This window comes from Quercus lobata, chromosome 2, assembly GCF_001633185.2.
Source record: "Quercus lobata isolate SW786 chromosome 2, ValleyOak3.0 Primary Assembly, whole genome shotgun sequence".
Classification (NCBI taxonomy): domain Eukaryota; kingdom Viridiplantae; phylum Streptophyta; class Magnoliopsida; order Fagales; family Fagaceae; genus Quercus; species Quercus lobata.
In genome coordinates, this window is record NC_044905.1 from 63,246,413 (window position 1) to 63,263,818 (window position 17,406).

General features: G+C 34.0%; 2 protein-coding genes across 2 annotated transcripts; one reads left to right on the top strand and one right to left on the bottom strand.

The window, feature by feature from the left end:
* Positions 1–2,515: 2,515 nt before the first annotated feature.
* On the top strand, positions 2,516–5,460 carry LOC115976151 (receptor-like protein EIX2). Its single transcript, XM_031097286.1, has 2 exons — positions 2,516–2,616; positions 4,400–5,460. The coding sequence occupies exon 2, from the start codon at positions 4,421–4,423 to the stop codon at positions 5,201–5,203; it is 783 nt and encodes a 260-aa protein (XP_030953146.1). The 5' UTR covers positions 2,516–2,616; positions 4,400–4,420; the 3' UTR covers positions 5,204–5,460.
* Positions 5,461–8,614: 3,154 nt separating this feature from the next.
* Positions 8,615–16,998, bottom strand: LOC115976152 (xaa-Pro dipeptidase). The gene is made up of 16 exons (XM_031097287.1): positions 16,766–16,998; positions 16,636–16,685; positions 16,384–16,444; positions 15,699–15,794; positions 15,467–15,616; positions 15,108–15,239; positions 13,938–14,065; positions 13,506–13,548; positions 13,171–13,254; positions 12,598–12,639; positions 12,173–12,243; positions 11,531–11,584; positions 11,328–11,433; positions 11,119–11,187; positions 9,386–9,529; positions 8,615–8,939 (listed from the first exon to the last, which is right to left on the bottom strand). The coding sequence occupies exons 1-16, from the start codon at positions 16,898–16,900 to the stop codon at positions 8,832–8,834; spliced, it is 1,473 nt and encodes a 490-aa protein (XP_030953147.1). The 5' UTR covers positions 16,901–16,998; the 3' UTR covers positions 8,615–8,831.
* Positions 16,999–17,406: the final 408 nt, after the last annotated feature.

Consider the following 17,406-nt stretch of genomic DNA (forward strand, 5'->3'; position numbering starts at 1 on the left):
AAAAATGACTAAAGTACCTCTGAGACCAAAATATGACAAAAATAACCCCTAAACCTTAAAATGACCAAAATATCCTTGGAACTTAGAAAATGACCAAAATACCCCAAAACCTATAAAATGACAAAAATTCCCCTTAAACCTACAAGTCGATAAAAATACACCCTAAACCTAAAAAAATTACCCAAATCCCTCCTAAAACTAAAAAATGACCAAAATACTCCCTAAACATAAAAAATGACCAAAATACCCACTAAACCTAAAAATGACTAAGATAACTCGGAAACCTAAAGAATGATTGAAATATCCCCAAAACCTAAAAAGTTATTAAACGACCTCCAAAACCTAGAAAATTACAAAAAATAGCCCCAAAATCTAAAAGTTAACGAAACACCCCTAAAACCTAAAAAATTAGTGACATTCCCTCAAAACCTACAAAATGACTGAAATACTCTTAGAACCTTTAATTAAACGAAAATACCCTCAAAACATCCAAAATACCCCAAACCCCTATTTTGGTAATTTTAGAGGCTTCAAGTGTATTTTTTTTTTTCATCTTATAGGATTAGTGGTATGTTGGTCATTTTAGATATTTTGAGGGGTATTTTGGCCGTTTTATAGGTTTAGAGGTATTTTAGTCGTTTTAGGGGTTTCAAGGTATTTTTAGTAATTTTAGAGGTTTCAAGTTGTTTGTGGCCATTTTAGAGGTTTTGGGTTTATTTAGGTCATTTCAAAGGTTTAGGGGTATTTTCATCACTTTATAGGTTTGAGGGTATTTTGGTAATTTTTTAGGTTTCATGGGTATTTTGGTAATTTTTTAGGTTGAAGGGGTATTTTGGTCATTTTATAGTTTTAGGGGGGGTATTTTGGTCATTTTTAGGTTTCTAGATTATTTTGATCAATTTTTAGGCTTCGGGGTTATTTTGGCTATTTTTTAGGTTTCGAGGGTATTTTTTTCATTTTTTGGGTTTTAGGGGTATTTTGATCATTTTTTAGGTTTTGGGGTTATTTTGGTAATTTTTTAGGCTTTGGGGTTATTTTGCCCATTTTTTAGGTTTCAGAGGGGTTTTGGTAATTTTTAGGTTTCGGGGATATTTTGGTCATTTTTAGGTTTCGGGGGTATTTTGGTAATTTTTTGGGTGTCGGGTGTATTTTGGTCATTTTTGGGGTTTCAAGGGTATTTTGGTCATTTTTTGGATTTTGGGGGTATTTTGGTAATTTTTAGGTCTTAGGGGTATTTTGGTCATTTTTAGGTTTTTGGGGGTATTTTTGGTAATTTTTAGGTTTTGGGGGGTATTTTGGTCATTTTTTTGGGTTTTGGGAGGTATTTTGGTCATTTTGTAGGTTTTGGGGGGTACTTTGGTCCTTTTTTGTATTTTGAAGGTAATTTTTAGGTTTTGAGGGTATTTTGGTAATTTTTAGGTTTTCGGGGGCATTTTGGTCATTTTCTGGGTTTCGGGGGTATTTTGGTTATTTTGTAGATTTTGGGGGTATTTTGGTCATTTTTAGGTTTTTGGGGGTATTTTGGTCATTTTTTAGGTTTAAGGGCTATTTTTTGTCTTTTTTTAGATTTTAGGGGTATTTTGGTCTTTTTCAGGTTTAGGTGTTATTTTGGTCATTTTTTAGGTTGAGGGGATATTTTAGTAATTTTAGTGGTTTTGGGGCATTTTAGAGTTAGATGATTTGTAGAAATGATAGTTGGATTATAATTGGGTCTAATTGGGTTTAATTGGGTTAATACCCATTCAACCCAATTAATAATTGGGCGGGTTTGGGTCTCATTTAGGTAGGTGGGTTTAAGTGGGCAAATGAGTTTGAGTTGATTTTGCCACCCCTACTAATTTGGGCATAGTTTGAAACATCCTAGCCAATATCCCTAGTTTAGGGAATTTGGAAAACAAGAGAATCCCCTAGTTTAAAATTGATGATGTTTTTACATTAGCAATTGATGTTTTGCACAATTGGCAAACTGCTGGAAATGGGTTGGGGTAATTATAGAATACTTCGGCCAGAGCACCATAATTGCATACCTCTCCTTTTCACATTATTATAAATCTTATTAATTAAATTTATGGTAGGACCTACAATTTATATAAGAAAGGAAAGTAAGTATTTATGATATTTCAGAGTATACAATAATTCCTAGTGGGTTTGGGTATGAATCTTTTTTTCGTGCATGCAATTATGTTTATAAATAGCTGATGCTAAGGGATGGTGAGAGCACAAAAAGCAAACTCAAACTTGAAATACCGATTGCTTTAGCGGTGCATCTTGATCTTTACTTATAATTGTTTGTATCATTGGCCATGACTTTTATCATGGGTGGAAGGTCCCTGAAACTTCTCTGCGCAATTTTTACGCTTTTACTGCACTTGAAACCAACTCTTGGAGTCATTTCAGGGGTTGGAGACGGTAATATGTGGTGCATAGAGAGGGAGAGACAAGCACTCCTTGAGTTCAAAAAATGTCTTATTGATGACAACAATAGGCTCTCTTCATGGGGGACTGAATATGCAAAGAAAAATTGCTGCAACTGGGAAGGAGTTCTGTGCAGCAACCAAACAGGCCATATACTCCAACTTGACCTTGGGGCTTCGGTGGATAAGCCAACTTTGCGAGGTAAGATCAGTCCTTCACTAATTGAGTTGCATCATTTGAGTTATTTGGACCTGAGTTACAATGATTTTAATCAAAGCCAATTCCCAAAGTTTATCACTTTACTCAGTAACTTAAAGTACCTATATCTCACTGACGTTAATCTCCGTGGCCAAATTCCATCTCAGCTTGGTAACCTTTCCCGTTTGCAATCTCTTGGCCTCGGTGGGAATTATTTGAAAATTGCTGAAAATCTTGACTGGCTTTCTCCTCTTGTTTCAATAGAATACCTCGGCCTAGATTCCGTGAATCTCAGTGTAGCCAATAATTGGCTGAAAGTTGTTGCTGGTCTACCAAAGCTATCAGGGCTGTCGTTGAGGGATTGTGATCTACCTCTTATCACTCCCTCTTCTCTTTTGCATGTTAATTCCTCTAAATCTCTTACCCACCTTGATCTCTCTTTCAACCCTCACATGACTTCCTCGATATTCCCCTGGTTGTTCAACTCTAGTACCAAGCTTGCTTATCTTTATCTCTCTTCTAATCAATTAAATGGCTCAATTCCGAATGCTTTTGGCAGCATGAATTCTCTTGAGGAACTCTTTCTCGACGATAATCAACTTGAAGGCGGCATTCCAAAATCGTTTGAGGATATATGTACTTTAAAAACTTTGGGTTTGTACGAGAACCATCTAAATGGACAGGTTCTTGAGTTCTTCAAAAACTTGAAGGGATGCCTAAAAGATTCATTGGAGGACTTATATTTAGATAGCAATCAAATTGAGGGGTCAGTGCCAAATTTTGCAATATTTCCGTCATTAACATGGTTAACTCTTGCTAACAATAAATTAAATGGAAATTTGGCCAAAAGTATTGAAAGCCTACATAAGCTAAAGGTTTTGACTGTACGCTGCAATATGTTGGAAGGTTTCATTTCTGAAGTCCTATTATCAAATTTCCCCAAATTGTGGTATTTAGACTTATCTCATAATAATTTTTCTTTTAATTTCAGCTTTGATTGGGTTCCCCCTTTCCAATTGCACGATCTATTTCTGAGATCTTGCAAGTTGGGTCCTGATTTTCCAAATTGGATAAAAACTCAAAGAAACCTTCACTTCCTCGATATCTCCAGTAGTAGAATTTCAAATACCATCCCCACTTCGTTCTGGGACATGCTTAGTGAGTTACGCTATTTAAATTTGTCTCATAACCAAATCAAGGGAAGGTTGCCAAATATATCCACTAAAGTTTCAAACCTTGACACGATAGATTTCAGTTCAAACAGATTTGAAGGCCCATTACCAGTGTTTCCTCCGAATTTGACCTCAATAAATCTCTCCAAAAATATGTTTTCAAGGTTAAATTCCTTTGTATGCTCGATTTCTGGTGGTAATTTAAGATTCCTTGACCTCTCAAACAACCATCTATTTGAAGAGATACCCGATTGTTTCATGCATTGGCAAGGACTAGAAGTTCTGAATTTGGCTCACAATAAGTTGTCTGGGAAAATTCCACACTCTATGGGTTCTTTAACACAACTTATAGAATTAGACTTAAGCTATAATAACTTGTCGGAGAATTGCCTTGGTCCTTGCAAAATTGCACTATGTTAAGATTTTTGTGCTTGGAAAATAATAAATTATCTGGGAAGATACCAACTTGGATAGGGGAAAAAATATCCTCACTGATCATTCTTAGCCTCAGATCCAATAAATTTCATGGAAGTATGCAATTTCAAATTTGTTTGCTAGTCCATATTAAACATTTAGACTTGTCTCAAAATAATATTTCTGGAACCATTCCGCAGTGCCTCAATAATTTGACTGCCATGGCACACAAAGTTTCAGATTTTAGCGACAACTTCTTTTGGAATGGCACTGTATATGAAATTTTCGGTCCAGAAGGTCGCATGAATCGTTCTGGGATCTTAGGCGCTGTCAGTAGTGTCGATAGTGTCAATGTAATTGTTGGTTGGAAAGGGAATGTGTATGAGTACGGAAAGAATTTCGGAGAAATGAGGAGCATTGATCTTGCAAACAACAAATTGACCGGAAAAATTCCAGATGAGATATGCAGCCTCATAGAATTAAAAGCATTAAATCTATCAGGAAACATGTTGACTGGAATGATTCCACAAAACATTGGTCAATTGGAGCAATTGGAATCTTTGGATTTGTCAAGAAATCGGTTATTTGGTTCATTACCTGCTAGCATGGTTGCTTTACATTACTTGGGCTACCTAAACTTGTCCTACAATGAATTTTCAGGAAGAATTCCAACAAGCACTCAACTCCAGTCATTCGATTCTGACAGATTCATTGGTAATCTTGGACTTTGTGGACCTTTACTTATAGAAAAGTGCCCAGAAGATGTAACATCCAACACTAATCGCAGTGAAAACTATCAAGAAGATGGAGATGAATTCTGGAGATGTCTTTATATTGGTACAGGGCTTGGATTCATTGTTGGTTTTTGGGGAGTCTCTGGCTCTTTGATGTTAAACCGTTCTTGGAGACATTCATATTTCCTATTGATGACCAACCTGAAGGATTGGTTGTATGTGACAATAGTACTGCATACTACAAGATTGCAGAAGATGTTTCACAGCTAGAGGCTATTACAATTTTACTAAAAAAGGTTTGGGAATTTTTGTTGGATTGGTTATATGTTTCTAACTATTTCTTATGGATTGATTTTAATTTTGCAAACTAATGGCTATTGTTTAACCTTGTCCCCTCTTGGGCCTTCGATATTACATGCTTTTATTCTGCTTACGGACTGATGCTGTGCAGCTGTGGTGCAAGTTTTGGACATCACATGATTTTAGACTTCCAAATTCCAATATCAATGTGTGTGCGCTTTTATGTATTCATATATATACAGAATTGTTTCTCAAAAATATATATACAGAATTACGTGTGTACTTGGCAAAAGCTGAAATTGCCCTCAATAAATTATTTGTCCTATATTGGATTAAAGATTTGGTTTCATTTGGTTAGGGTAGTTGGGGTTCAAAATACATTGAACAGTATTTCTACTAATTTTTATTTATTTTCCTATATTAGTGTGTAAGAGGACACATAAAACAATTTCTACATCAAATGCATGACAGACTTCATGATGTAATTTTATGGAAAATGACTCTTACACGCACAACTGCATACCCACATTTTGCACTAAAATTGTCGAGGTTGTGTGGAATAAAATGTGTATAATACCATTCATTGTTTTATTTAGCTAATTAGGAACAGAACTACGGGTAGTTCAAGGGTGCCATGACCCCTAAGATTTTAATTTTTTTTAAGCCCATTAGGCAGCAGCATAATTTTTTTTTTTTTTTTTTTAAATTTTAATGAATGAGCAATTTTATTCACCAAACAGAATGATAACACAGACAATACAAACAAGCAGCAGAGCTGCAAACCTACATCAAACCAAAAACCCCAATAGCTATCAAATTCAATAAAACGAATGTTCAAGGCCCTATTTTGAATAGAATTCATTATATTTCTTCACAAAATCAGTGTATATCTCACATCCTGCATGATAGCGTGGATAATTTCAACATCAGGTTGAATTTTTCTCCTCATTGTGTTGGAGATAAAATTATTTTTTTATCTAAAATATATTCCTTTGATATTAGATATAATTTGACAGTTGTTTATTTTGAAAACATAAAATATGCCTACAAATAAATTAAATATACCTAAAGATATTAGTTAATTAATAGTCACATATCCCACTATGTTGTGTTATAATTTTTCAAGAATTGTCATGTCACAGTATCCATATTAGTCTGTGTTCATACTTCTTAACTTTCCATTATGAACTTTAGAATTGTGATTTGGATAATAGAATAGAAGACAGCAACTCAAGACTCAAGACTCAACAGGGGCGGCTCCACTTGGAGCCCAGGGGGTTCAAATGAACCTCCTAAATTGGACCAAAAAAATTATTATAATATTTTTTATCTTATTTTTCCTGTTTTGACACTTAAAATAAAAATTTGAATACCCTAACCTTAAGCCCAACTGAAATAAACTTAAATATGATTATCTTAATTCTTAACAATATCTTGACCTTTTTAAACACAGAAAAATCTCAATAACAAACCAAATTGATCTAAAATTTAGGAAAAAATTTTAATCAGCCCAAAAAAAAAAAACTAGAATTTGCTAATCTTAAACTTTAGAAAAAGCTCATTTAGATCTTAACAAATTTTAAATAAATCAATCAAATGGGAAATTAGCGGATGAATGATTGCTTGACTATGTACATTGAAACAAGTGTAGCTAATAAGATTAATAATGAAGATATCATGCAACAATTTCAAAATATGAAATATCGTATAAGACAATTGTAAAACTTTATGTATTAAGATTTTTTTTTTTTTTTTTTTTGGTAATGTTGATATATTTAATTTATCTTTTTTTAAAAAAAAATTTGTATAATTTATGTTTCTTATTGAACCCATAGAAAATAATCCTGAAGCTGCCACTGAGACTCAACTAGCTATTCTATTACAATTAAAGTTGTTCTTCACAGCTAGCTGGCAAACAAAGCAGAAGTTCCACTTTGATCCCAAATGTGTGTTTTCCACTCTAACAATACGTTCTTTGCTCCAGTTTTCTTGTTTTGTTCAATGACCTATAGCGCTTTAAAAATTCCAGACCTCTTATCGTACCAACTATTTCGAGAACTTCATGGTTGTTAGATACTTATTGAATTTTTAGTTATTCTTTATTTGGCCAATAATAAAGAATAACTAAATGGTTCAATTCTTTATTTGGCCAGAAATACCTAGCTCAGTGGGTACCCTGGTTCAATTTCAAGCTTTGCATCTATCTAAAATCATTTTTCAACCGAAATGTCTCGTGAGGGCATTGTAGCTGAGTCAAAGCAACGGGCATAAAAATGATCGTGGGTGGAAGGTCCATTAACTTCTCTTTGCATGTTTAACCGTATGACTGCACTTGAAACTAGTTCTTGCATTCAATTCAAATGGCCCTCGTTGAGTTCACACTCTCATAAGCAACTGCACAAAACTCCCAATAGAATAATGTAAGCTTAATACCAACATATTCATTTGAATAAGAAGCCTAGATAGGATAAGGCAAAACATAGTTACTGTTTCTTAGGCATTCTACCTTAACTTTATCAACATAATTGTGATGCTTTAACTAATAATTGGCATGATTGAATTCAAATTAAGAAACCTAATATACAAAACCTAAAGAACAGTGTACTATCACATTAGGACCTTTCTACCCTGCTTCAGTTGCCCTTGGACAATCAAATAGTATAACAAATCCATCCAGCAATAGCACATCTTACTAGAGTGCATGGAGCCACAAGAAGAAAAAAAAAAAACAAACACAAAACAATTGAATAGAAAACTAAACTAGTAATTGGAGAGTAAAGTTCTGGGACTATTGCTGCATTTGTTTCAATGGAAATTTTCATTTCAAAAAATGTTTTTGACTTTTTAAAGGCTTTATTTTGGGGGCGGTTACATAACAAAATAACTTCGGTAGAGATTTTTCAATAATATCTTTTTCAAAAACTGAACATTTGGTACCAAAAAAAAAAACCATTTAAAGCATAAAACATTTTGTGAAACTTATAAAACATCTTCTGAAATGTCATAAGCTCTATACAACAAAAGACTCCACAATGGTAACTCCCCTCACTCTCACTCCATAGAACGACTGTTTATCGTTCTTGTCTTCTTCACCAACCCTTAAATTTTTTTTTTTCCCAAATGAGTTTTACTCAAACTTGTCGCTTTTCTACTAATTTTTTTGATGTAGAGTCTAAATTTGGGATCAATTTTTCCCAAAATAAATAAAAAATATTTTCCATTTGGGACATATGTTTTTACGAAAGAAAAATGTTCATATACTTATTTGAAATTATAAGAATTACTAATTATTTTACATGCATGTCAAACAATAAAAAATAAATTTTAGCTCATTTTTCACAATTAAACACAGGAAAATGAGCGCAATTTTATAGTAAGACATTTTCCAAAAAAATCAATCACTTCCCAGAAAAAATATTTCCATCAAAAGAAACCGAGTTCAAAAGCTTTTTCAATCCGGCCCATTATTAGAAACACAATGCAGTACTTCAAACTAAACTTCACGAGGTAATAGGTTGCCTTAGCAACGTCACAAGTTAAGAGCACATTCCTGAGCAAATTATCAAGGGCAGTGACTTTTAAACGCAGTCTCCATCCTCTATAGGGTCTTAACGAGTGGCCATGGTTCTCCTGCCATCACTGCTTCGATCTCCCATATTTTCCGGGGACACTTTGTCATGTTCTTGCAACCACTGGCAGTAACATGCTGCAAAAATAAAAAATAAAAAAGGTCAACAAAAAAAAAAAAAAAAAAAAAAATGCAATAAGAAACTATTAAGCCAAATGCATGAAGTGGTATATTGCTATCATAGAAAGAGAAACGGCACAAGAATAATATTAATATGGGAACATTTATAAATCTGCCTTGCATATGGCTCACTCAAAAGCATACTTGATGAAGAAAGAAAAATGAGCACATGATGAGAAATAAGCCAAAACAGTTTATTGTATAAGTCAAAATATTGACTGGCTTAAGAAAATTTACTGAATTTTCATTTCCAATGTATTAAAAGTTAAATTGGGTAAATTTAATATGCGATTTATGTGGTGAGATTGAAAAAATAACATAACCAGTCCTATTATGCAGATGCAAATGTCAAAGAAAGCAAATTATTTGATCCAGTTAAAAGAGAGCTTCGGTAGATGGAGTACCACATCACTTTCAATTCGAACCCCACCAAAGCATTTAAATCTGCCAATTACTTCTTGATTGAAGAATCTTGAAGTATTTGAACTTTCCATGGCTGGAAGCAACAAAGCATCAATGAAGTAGCATCCAGGCTCTACTGTTATCACCTACATTGAAAGCCCCAAAGAAATTGGAATAATGATTATTCTATGATATATTCTGAAGCATATAAGCCAAAGATCCATAAAATTATATGGACATATTACAGATAAAAGCCAAGAACATAAATGTAGTAGTTGGGAAGAGATGGTAGATAACTGTAACGTCAAATTTTTTTTTTCTTTTTTTTTTTAATAAATAATATTGGATCAATCCTTCCCCACCAAAAGATAAATTAATCAATAAATCACAGATTTCAATCAAACGGAGCAATTAAACATAAATGAGCTCCCTCCCTCCAAATAATGTAACATGACCAGACCCTCCAGTGTATTTTCCACGTCTTAGCGATAGAGTTTACAGGTCCCAAGTGAATATCTATCCTCATGGCAAAGCATATACAAAGGTGCTTTAAACATTCAGTGATTATAATACCATTGAACAGCCCTGACAAACATGTTTGGCACATAATGTATATCAGTATAAGTAAAATATTTCAGTTCCCTTTGAATAAGTTAGCCCTGAGGAGTTAGAAGTTAGAAGTTACAACGTCTTAACCAAATAGAAGATAAAGTGATGCTGCTTATCCCAATTTAGGTCTTTCAATTTTAACTAATTATGAATTTGACATATAAAATAAGTCTGAATGAAGCATGATAAAAATAAAATAAAATCAGAAGGAAATCATACAACTTCACAATTATCATATGCAACACACATGCTTTAGGGTCTTATATTTCAAAGATAGAATCACCCATCAATGATGCAACTATGGAAGATGGATTTGCTATTACTTTGCAAATTTTCCTATTCAAGAATTATTGTATGGGGTCCACCTTTGAAGTTCAATTAAAGTAAAATTTGTGTTGCTTTAAAGGTCTAGGTATGAGTCTTTTAGGTATAAACAATTTTTTATTTGGAATTTTAATTTATTAGTTATGGTCAATTTCGTAGTCAGAGGCAAATCTGTAATTTCTGCAACTCCTGTGAATGAAGGATATTTTTGATACCTTAGTTGAGTCTAGAATTTTCTAGGAATCCTAAGTATCTTAGGTTTATTTTCTTTGAATCCTAGTTAGTCTTTATAAGTTGTTTGGTTTATTAGTAACTAGTCAAACTAGGAGTCTTAATACTACTAGTTCAAGAAAGAGTTTTAATATATATTTGTGCTCAATGTATTCAAAGGAGATGGAGTTGATTGATAAAATTATTGATTTGAGCATAGAGACATGTTGGCCTTTGTGTTTTCTGTTCTCCCTCTCTTCTTCTCTTTTTCTTTTTCCTTAAAACCCAAAATCAAGTCCTTTCTTTTACCTATTTAAGCCCTAAAACCCACATACTTTCTTATACTAAATAGCCATCAAATAACTTATCAAACCACTTTTTGATTCTGGTCATAACTCCAAGACCCTATCTTCAACAACTCTAAATCTTATTTCCACAAATCATCCTAACCCTAACCCCAACCCCACCACAACCACGCAGCCAAATTCCCCCAATTTGTCCTACATCACCCACACATATGATTTAATTATGTTACCGAAAGAGAAGAAGTAAGAAAGGATAATTTCAATGACTGAGAAAAACCATTACTAACCATCCCCTCTTGGAGCTCTCTAACTGTACGTAAAGACCTCAATCCAGGTTCTTTTCGTCTCTCCAGCCCCTGAAAAAAAATATGCAAATTTTCAAGACAATAAAGGAAAATGTAATACAAAACATATGTGATATGCGCAGCTCTCTAAAAATATAAATTAAACCAAGAAAAAGAAATTGAGCATAATAAAAATTATTATTCACTAAGACCTTTAAGTAGCCCCCAGGATCATGTGTATCAATACCAAGGAAATGCCCAAGACCATGAGGCATGAAAACGGCACCCAATCGTTCAGCCATCATATCATCGACATTGCTAGAACATAACTAAACATAAATTAGAAGATTTCCTTCTAATAAAAGGAATAAATTGCAGGTAATTGAGGAAGTAACATTGACAAAACAGATGTTACCCAACAATGATGCATCCTTTCTTCAATGACTCAAGTATAATTTTCTCTGCTAATCTGCAATTTTGAGGAGGGAGGCAGGGGTTGGGGGAGAGCAGAAGAGAGAATAAAGATGTCATGCCGAAGAAAAGATATAGGAAATTTAAAAAGGATCAGTGGAAGACACAGAAATATTATAACTACATTCTTTCGATTGAATGAATTATCTACTTAACCTTGAAATGCCACAAAATCTTTTAGATAAAACAAATAAATTCCTTCATTTCAAAAATGCAATTATGAATAGCATGCAAGTAATACATTATGCATGTCTACCAACACTTCTAGAACATGATGTTCAGTTTCCATATGACACATTGAGTAAAAACGTCTTTGAGGTTTCTTGAGAACCACATTTGGTTTAGGCTTGAATGCACAAGGATTTCTTTCTCTTTTTTTGCCTTCTACAATTTCTGTAATTCAACATACGGTTTTTCGATGTTCAAACAAATGAAATGAAAACCATTCTATTTCAATGCTTTCATATATGCTCTAATTTTTCCATGTAGTTCCCCAAAGAGGACACCCTATCCTTCCTCCCATAAAACACATACAAGACATGCATATTACAATTGTTTTAACAGAAAGTTTAATATCAAGTCTTACAAGTGCATATCCACCCAGTTTACTCCAGGTTTCATTGTAGATATTACAGCATCATGTGCATCAAGTACAGCCTGCAAAACAAGATAGTTAGAAAAGGAACCACTGAACAACAAAATGCCACAGGCAATACACCCAAATAATATGTGTGCAGTTCTGTTTGGTACCTATTTAGTACAGCAGTGATAGACAGTGGTTAGGTAAAATTTTATATATATATATAAACAGTTGTTTAAGTATATTACATGTATCATTACAATCCACAGATTACTGTAAATGTGCTCACAATTCTCAGACAACTTAAGAGCAGGTTTGTCACGTACGAATTCTATCACCTAGCTTCAGACCATTACAAACTCACACACCAGGGAGAAGAAAATTAAGTCCAATTGATCAGGTTGATACTGCTCTAAGGAGTAAGCACTTACATTGTATATGAGTGACTGATCACTAGTGAACTTCCCATTCACCTGCACAGAAAATTTAACAAAATTATAATTCCTTACAACTGGAGAGTGAAGATAAATCTGCATCAGAAATATCTAGATAACCTTGGCATCACAAATATACTCTTTTACTCCATTAATTCCCATCAAATCAGAGCTCTGATTTAAAACCCTCAATGTCTAAGACATTATGGGTTTGATAATGGATCATTATGGTTCCTTATAAAATCAGAAGAAGTCAAAGACTAGAAATATGTATGATGATGGTAGTGATAATGATTATTATAAAATGACCTAGTTAATCATCATAACTTCATAAGTATTCTAAGAGCAAAGGATGAAGGTTGCAATGACAATGATGATGATCTAATCAATCTATGAACGCCATCAAAGAAGGACCTACATGTAAAGTGGAAAAGAGAAACCAAATAAAATTGGGTAAGACTTAAGTGACGAGCTACCTAAAGTTTATTAACTGCCTGAATCAAAAAGTCAAGGCCCAAAGGTAAAAAATTGTATCTAATATTATTTTACTAGCAAAATGGCCAAACTCACAGGAAATGAACAAGTTATGTCAGAACCATAAAAATGGTATTCAGCTCCCATATCAAGCAATGCCATATCTCCATCTTCCAAAGCCTGCACAAAGGAGATTATAAGGATTTGAAAACTTCATAAGATACTTCTGAAGTCAAGGAGATTCAATCAGAAAAATTGAATAATGAAACTGCTAAGTATAACTAACTCTGTCATTGTGCAATTAAGCCTAGTTTAAGCAATAAGACTATACAAAGGTTCTCTTATTTAAAAATAAACATAAAAATAATAAAAAGACAATACAAAAGGCTCTGCAATGAATTAAGTATAAAAGAATATCTAATTTACCATACCCTGTCATTTGGAGCCGCTGCATGCCCATAGTGCAGCACAGAACTGTGTTATGAAACAATACACCAGTTAGCAAACCTTTCTGTGATGGATGTAAAATTCTATATCAATACATTTACACTCATAATTTACCTTTCCATTTACAACAGTTAAAATCTTTTCAATCATGAGTTTGCCAGAAAGTCTACAAAAGTGCATAACTATATACAAATGTCCTAGTTAAAACCAGTCCCAAAGTATGTCCATTTTATGGAAATTTGAATATAAAACACACATTTACATCTGTTTGTGTTTTACTTTTATTTTATTTTTTTCTGCGATAATCATAAGTTACTTCCTGGATGAGCATGCATCACAGTTTCAGTAATGCATGGAAGAGCACTTGGCACCGCATGCATAGAACAAAAAACCTCGAGAACTGCCAAAGGTCTCACCTATTTTCACCAGTAGCGCAAATACATGTGTAAGAACAGTGCCTACAGCCACCATACATATAGGTGTGGTGAAGAAACACGCTTTCCAACTGATACTCTTTCATTCCCACTCTAGTTTTTCTCATGACCTGGTCAGAATGTAAATAGCAAATAAAAATTTTTTATTTATAACTACAAGCAAGCCAGGGATGACTCTACAAGAAAAATGAACAGCATACATGTACTCTACATCCCAAATACCTATTAAAAACAAGAAGATTCTTTTGAATATCAATACACACAAAAATACACTTACAATATGAATATTTCTCAAAACACTTAGAGATTCGCCCCCCAACCCCTATTTTCTCTTTCTCTCATTTAAGTTACACTTGTGCCCAATACCAATACCTTTCATAACAGAAGCAAACTAACCGCACTTACATAATGAAGTTGCCAACTAATATTTTATTAATCAGAAATGCCACAGTAATGTAGAAAATTCAGACAAGCCTTTTTCTTATATATATAAGCTCTAATCCTCTGAGCTACAGGCCCCACCCCATCTCCACTAGATCTGTTCTACTTTCATTAAAACTTAGACATGCCATTAGTACAAATAAAAAAGTTCACCATTTTCTGTGTTCAGTGTCATACGTTTTGTTCACAACCAATCCAAAGGCCGGAAAGGAGAGAGGGACCAGTAGGTTGACGGCCAACATAAAATTTAGTCACTTTCTTATGAATGGATAGTAAAAAGGAATACATATGGCCAACCCTAACTAATTTGTTGAGAATACATAACCAACCCCAAAATTTTGGGACCAATGATATGTTTGGAAGGGAGATAGATGGAGGGAGAGGAGAGGAGAGAAGAGTAGGGGGAAGGTGGCTGGAATATACTAAAAATTTAATACATTCTATTATCTTCCATTCTCCTCTCCCCTGATCTCCCTCCATCTAAACATAGGGTAAGGCTTAGTTGTTGTTGTATATGAAAACATTATCTACTAGCTACCTATTTCCCTATTACTTTGCATAGACATGTTACTGATTTGACCCCTTTAGCAACTACGTTAGAGTCATGTACGCAAAATTATACTTAGATCGAATGATGTGTGTGTGGTCAAATGAAGTAAGTACTGTTTATATAAATGTGTTTAGTGAATAAGACATTTTGGAAATGGTTACCTCAACATGAGCTTCAGAGCTTATATCATTGGCAAACTGGATGAGGGCAAGCTCCTTATCCGACTTCAAAACACGGCATTCAGTCAAAATTGGATGCAAGGTTTTCAAATCCTTCTCAAACTTATCCACACCCTACAGAGATTCAGAGAGAAAGAAAGAAAAGGTAAAACTTATCTGCAATAGTAATTCTAGTCTAAGAATAATAATATGAAGATATACATCAGAACCATGGAAATGCTATCAGTATAGAGATATTTAAAAAATGTGAGGAAACTAGAAAAACCAGATTCTCATTACACTATTCTGAAGGTATAAAGAAGTCATTTGTGATGAGAGAGAAAAATATAAGATACAAGCACCTCAAACTCTGCTGGTTTTGCATAGTTATTGCTGTCAGTGTTAAGCCCATGCAACAGAAACAACAAAGGTTTACCAGATCCTTGGAATTGGTCATGCAAAACTCCTGTGATCTCATCAGTGTAGTACACCATGCTAACCATGTACCTTTCCTGCAAAGGAAGGTACTTAGGTAAAACACAAGCAAAAATATGCACAAAGGCATACACTTCAAACTATCAATCAATTAATCACCTTAAAATGGGATAATGGCTTTATTTCTCCCATCCAAACAGCATAATCTGAAGGTAATCGAGGAGCGAACAGGATTGAGTTCCCAGTCGCAATGTCCTTCAGGGCAAAAATGACAGTAAATTAAGCAAAGCATCAATAGACATATATAAAAACCCATACATATACACTATTTTTTCAGTTAAGCATGTGAGCACGCACACCAAAAAAATTGTTTAAAGCCTTCAAACCATTAAAAAAAATTAAGGAAAATTGTACTTTTCCCCCCTTAACTATCCCGAAGTTTCAATGTCTCCCCAAAACTACAGAACTAAGTAATCTTGTCCCTTAACTATTGGTAATAAGCAATTTGTCCCTATCATTTGAATTTCCATCAAATTTAACAGAAAATTCAAATTTCTATTAGACATTTTTTTCTGACAAAAAAAGACATTTACATTTCCAATAAATTTAAGAAAAATTGTAAATAGGTAAGTGGTGAACATTGGTCTGTTTTAAAGTTTCAGACAGCATTGCAAGTGGATCATAGTTAAGGGGGGAAAGTTGAATCAACCCAAGATTTTAAGCATTGTATGATCCAGTACTTAAACAAGAATGATAATGAAGATAACTCTTTAGAAGCCAAATTTTCGAAGCTACGCGTAAACCAGAACCAAGAGATAATGTGTTATAGATGTGATGTACTTACAATAGCTCCATAGAAGCCAGGTTCTCTGACTCCAAACAAGTAAGCAAAGAAACTCTCCTGCCTACATAGATCAAACTAAACCCTCAATTAGCGAATAAAATGATCATCAACTTGCAAAAAAATCAAATTAATGCCAATAATTCTCTCCGATACCAAATCCTAACAACAACTCAAAAAAGTTCGCTAAAGTAAACGATTCAATGTATAGGTATACATAAATGTGTGTGTACGAGGGAGAGAGAGAGAGAGTACCTGAAGAGTTCGATGTGATCAGTATCGTGGCGCGTTTGTTCATCGCCTCCCTGGAAAACCGTTTGGTCGATAAGAAAATTTGAAGGAAAATTGCATTTCAAAATTTCGAAACCTCGTTCATAGTGAGTACCTGAAGGAAGACGAAGCCGTGGAGAGGACGAGAGGAGTGAGAGAGGTCATGGCGAAGACAACTGAGAAGCTTCTCTCGGTTGGTGACGTGGAGCTCCATCGGAACTCCCGGAGGAGAGAGAGATGACGAAGCCATGGAAAAATGGCTTCACGATGATGGACCGGTCAGTTCGATTACTGTCACTGCAATTTTATACTTTGCTCAAACGACGGCGTTTGTTTCTCTCATGGCATTTTTTTTTTTTTTTTTTCTCTGATAGAATCTCTCGTGGGATTTAATTTTAAATGAAGAGGCACTGTATACACTATTAGATCAAAGAAATAAAATCTAAACCATTTTATAAATTCTCCTCATTTCCAATGAAGTAAAGTGATGGATTTTATTCCTTCATACGATGTGGTCAAATTTAAAAAGAGACATGCAATTATCTTATCGGGAATACTGTATAGGCATTTTAAAAAGTGATTATGAGATAAAAGGTTAGGGATTATGATATATTTTTACTTTTATTTTTTATAGTGCATTCATTCATGCCGTGCATAAGATGGTTTCTGTTTTACAAATAATTATTTATAATCATGCTTCCAATCCTCTAAAATAATGATACGTAAAATTGTGACTACAAAAACCAACTGGTTTTT

Excerpts from the sequence above, each read along its gene's own strand:
- LOC115976151 (XM_031097286.1), top strand. The coding sequence starts at position 4,421 with ATGGCACACAAAGTTTCAGATTTTAGCGACAACTTCTTTTGGAATGGC.
- LOC115976152 (XM_031097287.1), bottom strand. The coding sequence starts at position 16,900 with ATGGCTTCGTCATCTCTCTCTCCTCCGGGAGTTCCGATGGAGCTCCAC. Across the intron at positions 16,686-16,765 it reads ACGGCTTCGTCTTCCTTCAG|GGAGGCGATGAACAAACGCG; the intron begins GTACTCACTATG and ends ACGGTTTTCCAG. Across the intron at positions 15,795-16,383 it reads CTGGCTTCTATGGAGCTATT|GACATTGCGACTGGGAACTC; the intron begins GTAAGTACATCA and ends TTTGCCCTGAAG.